At 47.9% G+C, this 13832-nt stretch overlaps 1 protein-coding gene across 1 annotated transcript in view; it reads left to right on the forward strand.

Moving 5' to 3' along the window:
- Positions 1-3498: 3498 nt before the first annotated feature.
- The window catches only part of LOC146209951 (L-serine dehydratase/L-threonine deaminase-like), a 61637-nt gene continuing 51303 nt past the window's right edge, over positions 3499-13832 (forward strand). The window contains exons 1-2 of the mRNA XM_084581530.1: positions 3499-3660; positions 10573-10801. Of these exons, the coding sequence (XP_084437656.1) occupies positions 3499-3660; positions 10573-10801 (391 nt within the window). The remainder of the gene's footprint in view (positions 3661-10572; positions 10802-13832) is intronic.

Raw genomic sequence — 13832 nt, forward strand, 5'->3', positions numbered from 1 at the left:
CCACTGCGGAAAATATTTGAGTTGAGTTGGGTAGCTTGAAAATAAATTGCAGCCAAAACTTAAGTTCCTTTATTTTCATTCAAAGTTCCCACCATTTTGCTGCTACACTATGGCAGCGTTCTGTGTGGTGTCTCATTGCCTTTTTCAATCCAGCTTTTGCTCACGTCAGCTTTCTGATTTTTGCAGTTAGGCCAGCATCTCCAAGTTGGCAAACATAAAAACCCTGCTGGAATTCTTTATAGGAGACGTACTGTCCTCATGTGTAGAACTTTCCAAAACTCTTTGTCAGCATCTCTGCCATGAATGCACGCTGGGCAAATTACAGTAGAGCAGGCGGCATATCACATTTCCAAAATGACTCGTCAAATGTAATGCGCTGCACTTGAATGTGTGCTGGCATGTCTGGTTGCTTGCTTTCAGTCCAAATGACGAAATCACACCACTAGTGTCTGGTAATAGCCATCTGGTCCTGAACGTGAAAATAATGTGCATGATCTTTCTAGGAAAACTTCCCTATTCACAATCTTGCAGCAGAGTGTTGGGTCACTGCATGCCGTTCCGGTAGTCATCCCCTTCTTGGTGTAAGGGCACTTCACTTCAAGAAAGCCCTCTTGCCCATCAACCATGATGATACGGTGTGGTGAAGCTACCAGGAATCCGTACTCCTCATGAATGCGCAGTCCAATCTCTCTAACGTTTACGCTGAATCCTCTGGCTTGCATCAGCAACTCATGTGACTTACTTGCAGAGCCCTCGCGTGTACGGCCGTATACCATTGCCTCAGACACTGCTCTTTCTCTGGGATACAGCAGGGTTTTCAACAAGCTCTCCACTTTAGTGCAGCGACAGATCCTTTTGAACAATGAAGCCGTCAAGCGGCCAGTCCTTTCCATAAACCACCGCTTATTGCTGACTTGCCCCATTGTCTGCATGCATATGCGCTGTCGTTCATCCCTTGATGGTGCCTGCAGAGATTTCAAGTGAGCCGCAACAACTTCTGTGGCATGATTCCTCCACAAGTCCCCCTCGTCGTTCAGCTGCAGCAAGATATCGCCTTCTTTTTTTACTACCTTGCTTTTGCTGTCGCCCATGCAGCACAGGGCGTGCAGTGTTGGACAAGATGCAGCAAGCCTATCTCTCAGTGCAGTGCTGTTGTCGTCACATTGCACATTTTTGCAGGGATCGTAATCACGCTGCTGTCTCAAGAAAGGCGGTTTGTTTATTGTATTCCTCTGAAATGAAATTTACTGTAGAGGCACTATTGCTGCCGGCCTTCTCGCTGAAATGAAAACAAAATGATTATATTAGTGTTTCTTAAGCATTTTTGCACATATCCAGTTGAGATTTTGCGTCTGCAACAATCCCATTCTTCCGCCACCTACTTTCAATAAAAAGGCTACTAAGGTATGCCGGCAGCAGTAGCAAACTGGTCATTTAAAACTGCTTTCACATTCAACTGGGTCTATTCCAGTTGAGATTTTGCGTGTACAATAAAACCATTTCCGCCACCTACTTTCAATAAAATGGCTACTGAGTTATGCAGGCAGCAGTTGCAAACTGGTCCTTTAAAGCTGCCTTTACATTCAACTATGTCTACTGCTACATTTTACAGCTTGAAACTCAAGAAAATCAAACGTCCTTAAGATAGAGAAATTGCAGAATGATGCAAATCTTCTGATGGAACAATCGACTGGCATGGGAGGTCTGTGCAGGATGGCTTTTTCTCATCTGGTGCAGCCCCCTTGTCAGCAACGGTGAACAAGAGGCCAGCAACGTGCTGTCATGTTTGGCTTAGCCTGAAAATGATGATGCGGGGATGTAATTTTCAATTCGTTAAGACATTTTGCAATATTTAAAAACAAAGCTTTGAGATGTAAAAAAATGCAATATTTTGCACAGCTCTGTTTTCAGTTGCGTGCATCAGCATAATGGTTATTACGTAATTTGAAACTGTGAAGAACAGTTAAACACTTTACCTATCAAGAGGCACATTGATCAGCATAGGTATTACCCGAGTCTATTTATAAAATACGATTGCGTTCAACACTGCAGCCTAAGAAACGGAAACAGCGCTGGGAAGGGGGGGGGAGCTAAGAGACGCTACATTAGTTCTCTATTTCAGGCCCTCTGTAACAGCTGACTAAACCGCTCTAAGGGCCACTAATTTTGTAAAGGTATAAAAGTCAACCTTCTCGCAGGTCAAGAACAGCTGCGCAATGAACTAGCTGGCGCATATGGCAACCGCAATGCAGGAATGAAGCACAGCTTCGTCAAGCCATAGCTCGGAAAATGTGTTGTGAGCAACGGTTCAGACAGAGGTCTGCTTGCACCCAGTTACGAGACGTACCGTCATGGTAACGGGAATATCGCGCGGTAAGGCGACTGAGCTTCGCATGACCTGGATATACATTTAACTGCGACAGCGGTTCTGCTCGTTCATATCGCATCTTCGAAAGCTGAGAAGTAAACAAAAAAATTCCTACCCTGCAACACATTCGCAGTAGGCTCCGTCGATGTCCCCAGTACCCCTGAGGAACCATGATGACACGACCTACACACCGACTTTCATAGAAGGGGCACATGTCGCCCGCACAAGACGAGTTCCGCGTCAGTAGTATCGAAGTTTAGCACCACGTTCTTTATACATCCTTCTTTCAGTGACCAGCAATGCTGCGCCTGACGTACAGTTGGTGCAGCAAAGTTCAGATGGAGCCACACGCTGGCGTTTGTAATGGCGCACAGTGAGAAGTCTCTCGTCCAACCTTTTCGCGAAAATGCACAAGGCACGCAGTCTTCCTCAATCATTTTGCCTTCGAACAGATGGCAGTCGCACAAGCCTTGAAAAAGGTTCTTCCCAAAAGAGCAGCGGTCAAAAGGTTGGATGTTTTTGAACTCGAAGGAAGCATATCAACGACGTGCACTGTCGCATACGGGGTCTGAAGCCAAAAGAAAGCGCTGCTGACGACGCTCCGCGCAAGCGCGTTTTCCAAACGAAAACTCTCGCACGCAATGCGCCGCAAGCCTGTGGCGATATACTGTAGATGGCGCTCACTACTCTGCAAGTTGTTAATTAGACACTCACAAATAGACACACAGGACCGGCGCTGAGTCCAACTTCAGTTTCGAAACAACACCACATAGAAACTTCGTCTTCAGAAAACAAATGCTCCCGCACCGTCGGCAACATATGTATGCCAGTTGGAAACAAGTTGGAGTCAGCGCCTACCCTGTATGTCTATTTGTGAGTATCTATTTGATAGCGCTGTGAATCTTTCCTTTTATGAGTAATGCACCACTAGCCCAGAAATTAGTTTTATGTGCGCCACACTATTTGAAGGAAGAAGTAACTGATGTCATGGCGTCACCGTAGAACCAACATATACACCGAGGTTAAGAAGAAGAAGAACCAACCACACGGCTGACCGGAGGAAGTTTCCGCTCGGGGCATGACTCCTGAAGCGCCCAGCTGCGGATAGCTCTTCACACCACGGCCTCGCGATGGCCGAGGAGGCAGCGTCCCGGCCGCTGCACGTCCGCACGCCGCTGCTGGAGAGCTTGCCCCTGTCGGCCGTCTATGGCCAGCGGGTCTACATCAAGATGGACAACGTCCAGCCATCTGGCTCCTTCAAGATCAGAGGCATGGGTGTCCTCTGTCAGGACGTACGTATCCAGTCCTTGCGCAGCAGTTATTTGCCCATGGATTCTATGCCGAGGCAGCGCAGTTTTGTGCCGATAAGTGCCTGCCATTTGCCATACGCGCCACACTCATTTGTAAGCCTTTCAATTCGACAAATTTCGACAGGTTTGGCTTCCAGGCTATAAATTCATGGTTAGATTTCAAGAAAGTTGTCCGCTGAACTTAGCTCTTTAGCTTCTGCTCGTACAGCTCGTTTAGCAGCAGTCGCAGACACCTTTCCTAGGTTGTGCCACTAATTATTCACAAATAACTGGATGAGTGGCTGAGACTGTTTTGTACTATTTTACTTTCACAGAGAGTTTCTACCTGAAAGGAGACATAGTGAGTGGTGTGGTCGACGTGGACTAACTATCGCGTTTTTAGCTCTCGGCTTCAAAGTTTCTTACAAGGTGATAGGAACTCGGGAGTAGAGTTGTGCACAGGCCGACATTTCGAGCCCGAGCCAGGCCGCGGCGCTACGCTGCATACCCAAGCCCAGCCCGGTTCGGCACTAAAAAGATCTTAGCCTAGTCCGGCCCGGCCTTGGGTTACGACTTAAGGCCCGAACCGACCTGGATTCTGATGTGAATCTAGCATCGCTGAAGTTGTTTTGTGCTGCTCTAATTTCTGGCTGGCGTAATAAGATCAAGTTTTGCGTGCACAGCTTTCTTGCTTCTCTGAAGCGTGCCGGCTCAAAGAGCAAAATGTTAATTCTGTGATCCAGTACTCGGTCAGCTTGTTTAGCTTACCGTGTGCCTTTAAGGGTGCCTGCAAGGCACGTCGCAACTGTACTGTCTGGGTTGAGCAATTACGGGAAACTTAAGCAATGCGGATGCTTTGACTATAGGTGTTATGCCCCGCTTTCATCGAGGCTATGTCGATGCCACGAGCGAGCCACAACAGAGACGCGAGAGCACAGCATGACGCGAGTCTTTAAACTGATAATGAGATGTCAGACGGTGGGGGCGTGCGGTGGTGAACAGGGGATCGGAGTCGGGTAAAAACTTTTGCTGTAGAGCTCGGCAGACGCAGGAAAAGAGTTAATTTTGTGCCGCCGAGACATCTATCGAACTAAAGCCATATTAGTACTTTCCCAAAAGTTGCGTGCACTCGGGATTGATGTGTCCGGCTCGGCTCGGTCCGGCCTGCCAGAGGCCATATACCCTGCTCTGTTCTCGGCCGGAGACTGGGGTAGAGGCCTTGAGAGTGGTCCGAGCCCGTGCACACCTGTACTCGAAAGGAAAGAGCGGCCGCAAGAAGCCAGAGAGAGAGAGCGAGCGAGCGCCTTTGGTTGAAACGAAGATCGGTGAGAAGCCGCACTCTGTCTCGGGTGTCTGACGACCGAGTGGCGCAGAGCTCTATCGAGCTTCCTCTAAACTCTCTTCCGCTTGCTAACACCGGCAGCGGCAACGCCCACTTGGTTCGCCCGACGAAAGGGCACATACCATCTGCGCTCTAAAAACAAGGACGAGTGTCAAAGACAGGTGAAGCAAGTAGAGATATGAATTGTCCTTAGTAATTTTGAGAGTAGCCAGGTTATAGGCATGTTAGTTTCGCTTAGATTTTAACAGCTTCTGAATGGGGCAGACTAAGCAGCGGGCGAAAAAAGTAGAATATTACTTCTAGTTCAAAATTTGTGGAGCAGCTGTTATTTGTTGTGTTTACTAAATCAGCATGGACCTAAGACGTTTGTGAGCAGCGTCTTTAAGTAGGCTTTGCAAGGGGTTGGAAATAACTAATTGTAAAAACATTACGGCGACTTCGAAATTTTTCAAGGTAAGACGTTTGAGCATCATTGTTTGGCACCATGAAGAATTCAGCGCTTCAAAGCCAAGGCCAGACAAAGAATGGACATGTGCACTAACATTCAACCTTTGATTTGTTAGACTAAGTTGAGTCCTGAACAGCTTATGAGAATCATGTCGCGTATTGTGCTCTGGTGTTCTCTCATGAGAGGTAACGAATGCTCTTTCTGCGTTACAAGAGGGAAGTGCACGAGCTATTCCGCTGAGTTCGGTTTTAGAGTGTCTAATGTGCCAAAACTATGAGACGTCGTAATGGAGGGATCCGGAAATTTTCACCACCTAGGGTTGTTTAACATACACTGACACCCCGCACCATATGGGTGCCTTTTTTTGCCGCCAACGAAAAGCGGCCGCCGCTGCGGGGATTCCATACAGCATCCTTGGGTATAGCAGCAGAGCGGCTTAACCACGGCGGGGTCTTCCGCTAAGTGACCACTTACGCAACCAAATTGTTGTTTCGGTATTTACGTTACCTTCGTAAATCTTCAGGCACCCCAACGCAAAATTAGGCGGATGATCAATTTTCGCCTCGAGGGTAGACGCGGTAGCACTAAACACTGTCCTCTCATTCCACTCATTTTTAGCAAAGTCTGGCACTGGGGTTAGCAAAGTGTTAAGATTCCTAAAACATTTTTGGAGATTCGGAAAGGAAGGTACACCATCTGTCTGGCTTCTCGCTGTGCACCCACGCTTAAATGAACAATTTTCAACTTTCAATTTTACAGGCAGCCTCTTGCGGCGGAGGCTTCCTTTTACCGGCGGCTGTATTTGTTGTAGGCCCTCATTGCACCCGCCACCGCTTCGGTGGCGGACGATGGCTGTTGCGACGCGTATCTTTCTCTCTCGCTCTTTAACTTTCTTCTCTATTTTCTCCTCTGTCCGGACGGGGCAGGGAAGGGGGGGCGGAACGGGTGGCTGTTCCTGGCCCTGATGGGGCTGGGACAGGTCACAGCCGCTTGCGGCGGAGGCTAGCCTGCCAAAGAATGTTTATCTGTTGTAGGCCGTCATTGCATCCGCCACCGATTAGGCGGTGGACGACGGCTGTTGAGGCGCGCGTATTTCGATCCCTCTTCTTTTTGTTTCTTCTCTACTTTCCCTCTTCTGTCCGCACGAGCGAGGCCCCGCCGGGGTGGCGCAGTGTTAAGACGCCCGAATACTGTTCCGGAGTACCCTGGGTTCGAACCCGGCCTCGGTGGCGGCGTTTCGATGGAGGCGAAACGAAGAGGCGTCGTGTGCTGTGCGATGTCAGCGCACGTTAAAAATCCCCAGGTGGTCGAAAATACTCCGTAGCCCTCCACTACGGCTCCTCTTTCTCTCTATCCACTTTCACTCCCATCTTCCTCCCTTCCCTTACGGCGCGGTTGCGGTGTCCACAGAAATCAAGTGAGACAGTTACCGCGCCTTTCCCTTCCTAAAAATAAATCAGAGCGAGGCCCCGCCGGGGTGGTGCAGTGGTAAGACGCCCGAATACTGTGCCGGAGTGCCCTGGGTTCGAACCAGACCTCGGCGGCTGCGTTTCGAGGGAGGCGAAGCGAAGAGGCGTCCGTGTGCTGTGCGATGTCAGCGCATGTTAAAGATTCCCAGGTGGTCGAAATTACTCCGTAGCCCTCCACTACGGCTCCTCTTTCTCTCTTTCCACTTTCACTCCATCTTCCTTCCTCCCTTCCCTTACGGCGCGGTTGCGGTGTCCACAGAAAACAAGTGAGACAGTTACCACGCCTTTCCTTTTCTATAAATAAATCAATCACGCAGCGGAGGTGGCTCAGCTACAGAGCCAGTAGCAGGCCCATACATTTTCTTTTCCTTCTTTCTACAGCCACAACAGGCAGCGAAAGTGGGCCAGCTACAGGGCCAGTAGCTGGCCCGTGCACTTTTCCTACAGTGGCAAGAACAACAATTCGTTAAGGCATCCAGGCAGTGGCAGCCGCTTTTCGTTAGAGGCGAAACAGATAGGCGTCAGTGTGCTGTGCGATGCCAGTGCATGTTGCAGAACCCCAGGTGGTGGAAATTTTTTCAGCCCTTCAATACAGCGTCTCCGTAGCCTGAATCATCTTGGTACATTAAGACTCACAAACGTAACGATGAACGATATGCAATTGGAATTCATATGTCGACGTTTTAAACACCCTATGAGCTGGATGCTTGATAGGAAGCGAAATGGTATGGCGCAAACCTGAGCGCTGCAGGTCGCTGCACAACTTTGATACGAAATCGCAGCTAATATTTTGTACACGTTTTCTAATTTCGGGGTTCTAGCGACGGCGACATTTTTACACCTAACGAATTCTATATGCTATCGCCTGACATTCAAGCGAGCATTCATGGTGTAGCGTTGTCCACATTCCGCGCCTTAAGAGCGACCGCATGAAGAAAAAATAAAGTATGCGTCGTCCATGGCACGCGATGCCACGATTCGACAATTCGGATCTGCTTTCATATGTGTAAGGCGTCCTTTTCCTTCGCTCCACACTCGTGTTACTAAACGTTAGGCGTTTACAGTAGTCATCTAGGATTTAGGACCCGTGCAGCTCCTAAGCGCAACTAACACGCTATTCGGAGCTACCACGCCTTGCAGTTGAGTGAATATCAACACCCACCGTCACCGCCTCCAAGCCACCAACGCTAGAGGTTATGGCTCTACCACAATACCACAAGTGTCTGCAAATGTCAGCAATTTCTGAATCTCTGCGCCTTCCACTCTACCGCCCTGAGGCGTCTCTAGCCTTGTTCGTTAAAATCGATACCTTCCTCGACGTAAACACCGTCCCCTTTCAGATCAGGCGAGACCTGTTGGTCAAGTGGGAGCTGCCTGGTGAGCTCTTCGACAGTTGCTGCGACCCTCGCCTAGTGAGCAACTCTTAACACGTAGAAGACTGCGTCATTCATGCACTTCGGGATGCATTTTTTTCACCGCGGCACAGCCGTCGGCGCTGCCACAGCGCATACAAGCCATCTCTCTACCTTGCCTCTTCATCTGCCGGCCTACACCAGGAGCCCCAGCGCGTGCAGAGAACTGTCCATTCCCTATGTGCCAGCCCTTGCAAGGAGTCCTGAGAAAAATTATTCTCAGAGGAGTTAGCTTCTTCGGAGGGCGAGGAGGAGACATTGTAGTATGCGCTATGTAAGGCGTGTATTGGTGGGGATGAGCCCTTCGTGGTGCGATGGAGATTGTCAAGGGAAAAGAAGGCCTAGCAAGGCTAGCATAGACAAAGCGAAGGTGTTGGCCATTACCAAGCGTTCCAATGAGTCAAAAGAGAACAATCGTGGAGTTTCTAAAATATGCCACATTGCCCTTGCGTTTAAAGGCAGTCATCACTGAAGACCTCTCAATGTCCTGTGGCGTAGCTTTTTCGGTACACCCTGAATTGCGTTACTTCGAGGCTTGTCCTCGTAAAGACCGGTTCACACTGCGATAAAACAACAGCGGAATGAACAAAACAAGTCCACGCATCAAGCGGAACTTGTTTTCCAAGGTACTTGTTCCTAATCAACTTCTCGCACTGCACAAGCAGCTGAGAAACAAGGCAGGTTACCGGGGCTTTACCTGAGTATGAGAGACTCGGGCAACGAAAACTAAATGTGAACAGCGCCCGCCTCCAGTGTTTGGCTTGTTCGCTGGTCGAGTGAAAATCCCGGTGACGACACATCCCCCAGCATGCTCTTAGTCATGATTGAGTGTTTTTAATAGATTTCGTGCCCGCAAACACGACATGAAAAATCCCCCCTTTATTGTTTTGTTGTCTCCCGCGTTACGACGTCTTAAATGCAATCGGGCAGGGGACCGCAATTGATATCAGCTGTGGTGGAGCCGCCGTGGTTCCCTTGTTATCTCTGGCCAGTTCTTGTGCGCAAATAAACCCTCGTTGTGGTGGAGCCATCGTGGCTCCTCTCGTCTTTCGTGCACCGGAGTCGCCTTCAGCTACGCTAGAGAGGCAGCAGAGGAACGTCGCCGAAATTGTTTTTTCGGTGTAACAAGGAGTTCGCCAGGGGTTCCCGCAGAAGTTTCCGTTCTATGTACCCGGGCGACAAAAACGTGCTTCCGGTTGAAATGGTGTGACAAGGCAGCTGATATTTTCTAACACGCTGTCCAGACAGAGTTGACCGAATGATTCCGCAGTGTGAACCGGGCTTAGGCAGACCTACCGAACAAGCCACCGGTGCCTTGAGGCCTCAGTCTTTCAGCCGTGTAGTGCTTTCTGCAGTTGCCCTTCAAGTGCGGCCGCATGAAGAAAAGAAACAAAACGAGCTAGACCATGGCAACGTGATGGCACAACATGGTTTTTTTAAGGTGTTAAATTGGGCGTGTTGGTACGTTGGAACAAATATATAACAGCGCAAAGAGACAAGGACGAAGCGAGACGACAAGGACGGCGCTCGAATGCTCAGCGTTCGAATGCTGTGCTCAAATATTAGGCCTACAGCTGCAATATGGGCGCTTTCATTTTTGCCGTCTGCTATATGTCGTGTCAACCTTTCCAACTATTTATGCTATAAAAACAGTTATTCATCGATGAGCTGTCGCATAGACGATAAGTATCGCGCAAGGGGTGTCATACAGCATAACCTTGTGATACACTGCAAGGATTGCACTATTCGTGAAAAAGGAATGTCTCCAACAGAACTTATAAAGTAGCAGTTTTGAGAAGGACAGATTAACGAGAGAGGTTTCGAAAGCTTGGGAGATATCTTCAGCTGGTGAAGACTGCGTTAGCATGTCTTCTGTTCTCCTGTCGAAGAAAGAGAAATACCTTTTAGATCATTTGGAAAACCGTCAAACAAGAAGGGGTGTGTGTCCTTAGAAGTGGAGACGGAAGATGATGTTGGTGTTCAATTTAATCAGTTGTCAGTGCAGCAGTGTCCTTGTTTATGTGTATGTGTGTATTGTGTGCCTCTCCTGTGTTTCGTCGCCTACTCTGCTGCGTGGTGCATCATGTAGTCTGACCAACTAGCCCGACTTTCAACGGTAGCATAACTTTCCGAGGTTTTATCCAAACACTCCGGCGCATTTGTGTCTAAGCGTTCGACCGTGACCCGCCAATAGCATATTTATGGATCATACAACACCGTGATGCTTGTGATCGCCGCGCGCAGGCGAGGCGCAAAGGTGCCTCGAAGGTGGTCATCGCCTCGGGCGGCAACGCCGGTATGGCGGTGGCGTACGGCGCTCGCCAGCTGGGCATGGAGTCCGTGGTGGTCATCTCGAAGAACGTGCCGCACCGCATGGTCGACAAGCTCAAGCTCGAAGGAGCCCGCGTCGAAGTGCATGGCAACTCCTGGGACGACGCCGACGAGCGGGCACGCGAGATCGTATCCAAAGAAGGTACGGCAAACCACTTCCCCTGCGCATACCGCCGATATGTGTCTCGCGCGGAGGAATAGCATCAAGCTAAATATTAAGAAGGCATAAAGGGTAGCTATTACCAACTTTAGAAAGGCAGGTTGCGATAAAACATTACCATTCTCATCCCCCCTTTTTTTTACAAGAATCGTACAGGGTGACTGACCACGGCGGCGGTCAGAACTGTGACGCAGCAGGGGGTGCTAAGAATTCCTGGCTCCGCTGGACAGGCCGCCATTGGAAACTGATTTTGGTAACGTTTAACGCTAGAACCCTAGCTAGTGAAGCTAGTTTAGCAGCGCTGTTAGAGTAACTAGAGGGTATGAAATGGGATGTCATAGGGCTTAGTCAGGCTAGGAGGCCGAATTAGGCATACACTGTACTAAAGGATGGGCATGTACTGTGTTATCGAGGTTTACCAGAGAGGCGAGAACTAGGCGTAGGTTTCCTTGTCACTAAGTATATAGCGGGTAATAATGATGAATTTTATAGTATTAATGAGAGGGTGGCAGGCATTGTAATTATAGGCTTAATAAGCGGTATAAACTGAAGGTTGTACAGGCCTATGCACCTACATGTAGTTATGATGACCAGGCAGTTGAAAGCTTCTACGAAGATGTAGAATCGGCAATGCGAAAAGTAAAGACGCAGTATGCTGTACTAATGGGCGACTTCAGTGCCAACGTAGGGAAAAAGCAGGCAGGAGACCAGGCAGTAGGTAACTATGGCATTGCTTCTAGGAATAGCAGGAGGGAGTTACTAGTTGAGTTTGCAGAGCACAATAACTTACGAATCATGGACACCTTCGTTAGCAAACGGAAGACCCGGAAATGGACATGGAAAAGTCCTAACGGAGAGACTAAAAATGAAATCGACTTCATAATGTGTTCAACCCCCTCCCTTAATCAAGATGTAGAGGTAATCGGGAAAGTGAGACGCAGTGACGACATGATGGTGAGGTCCCGAATTAGTCTAAATCTGAAGAAGGAAAGCAACAGATTAGTAAGCAAGAAGTCCATCAACGACTTAGTGGTGAGGGGGAGGCCAGAAAAGTACAGGATCTCGTTACAGAATAGATATTCAGCTCTAACCGAGGATGACGACATTACCCTAAAAACAATAAACAATAATTTCAGAGATATTGTTACGAAGCGGCAAGCCGATGAAGACAGGAGACAGAACATGACCGATGACGATGGTAGATGACGTTTAATGAATGTTTGCGGGCCTAGCGTGAGCGCTCCTGCCCGCGCCACTGCCCGCTTCTTCTTCCTTATCGTCCGTAACAATATCATTACTGAGTGCGTTGTAGAAATAGGTGGTAGGATAGTAAGAAAGGATACCGGTAAGCTGTCTAAGGGGACGAAAGATTTGGTTAAGAAGCGCCATAGTATGAAAGCTTCTAATCCAACAGACCGGATAGTATTGGCAAAAATATCAAAGCTAATCAATAAGCGCAAAGTCGCAGATATAAGGAAGTATAACATGGAAAAAATTGAGCATGCTGTAAAGAGCGGGGGAAGCCTTAAAGCGGTGAAGAAGAAATTGGGCATAGGCAAAAATCAGATATATACGCTAAGGTGCAGCATCATTACGAATATGGACAATATAGTCAAAGAAGCTGAGGCGTTCTATACTGATCTCTACTGTAGCTAAAGTAGTCAGGACCTTAATGAGATTGGCTGTTGGGACCAACAGTCAGACGTTCCACCAGTTACCAAGGGCGAGGTTAAGAAAGCTATAGAAACTATGAAAAGGGCGAAAGCACTTGGAGAGGATCGGATTACTACAGGTTTGTTAAAGGACGGAGGGGATATCGTGTTAGAAAACCTGGCCACCCTGTATACGCAGTGCCTGGTGTCATCGACGGTACCGGAAGCATGGAAGAATGCAAACATTATCCTCATTCACAAGAAAGGGGACTCTAAGGACCTTAAAAATTACAGACCAATCAGCTTACTGTCTGTTACGTATAAGGTATTTACTAAGGTGATCACTAATAAAATCAAGACAACCTTAGACTGAAATCAAGCAAAGGATCAAGCAGGTTGGTTTTCGGAAACGGTACTCTACTATCGATTATATTCATACCATCAACCAAGTGATAGAAAAATCCGCGGAATATAACCAGTCATTATACACAGCATTTATTGATTACGAAAAAGCATTTGACTAAGTAGAAACCTCGGCGGTGATGCAGGCATTACGAAATCAGGGGGTAGACGAGCCGTACGTGAAAGTGCTGGAATATATATATATATATATATATATATATATATATATATATATATATATATATATAGTGGCTGCACAGCTACCAGCGTAAAGAAAGTAACAAAATTCCCATAAAGAAAGGTGTTAAGCAAGGAGACGCGATCTCCCCAGTACTATTCACAGCTTGCTTAGAGGAAGTATTCAGAGACTTGGAATGGGAGCAGTTAGGCATAAGGGTGGATGGAGAATACCTCGGTAATCTGCGATTTGCTGATGACATTGCCTTGCTAAGTACCTCAGGAGATGAACTGCAAATAATGATTTGGGACCTAGACAGGAAAAGTTGAAATGTACGCTTGGAAATCAATGTGCTGAAGAGTAAGGTAAGTTTACGTTAGGTAGCGAAGCACTGGAATTAGTAGGCGAATATGCCTACTTAGGACAGATAGTAACCGCAGATCCGGACCATGAAAAGGGAATAACAAAAATAATAAGATTGAGATAGAGCGCATTTGGCTAGCAGTCGCAGATTATGACTAGCAGCTTACCGGCATCGTTCAAGACGAAATTATACAACAGCTGCATCTTACCTGTACTCACCTATGGGACTGAAACGTGGACGCTAACCAAGAGGGTTCTACTTAAGTTGAGGACAACGAAAAATAGTAGCGGTAACATTAAGAGATGGGAAGCGTGCAGAGTGCGTCAGAGAAATAACTCAAGTTACTTAAATTCTAGTGGAAATCAAGAAACAAAATATGGGCACGGGCATGACATGTAGTGCGAAACGAGGATAACC

Source organism: Amblyomma maculatum, chromosome 1 (genome assembly GCF_055883805.1).
Source record: "Amblyomma maculatum isolate TAMU_Amacu chromosome 1, ASM5588380v1, whole genome shotgun sequence".
Classification (NCBI taxonomy): domain Eukaryota; kingdom Metazoa; phylum Arthropoda; class Arachnida; order Ixodida; family Ixodidae; genus Amblyomma; species Amblyomma maculatum.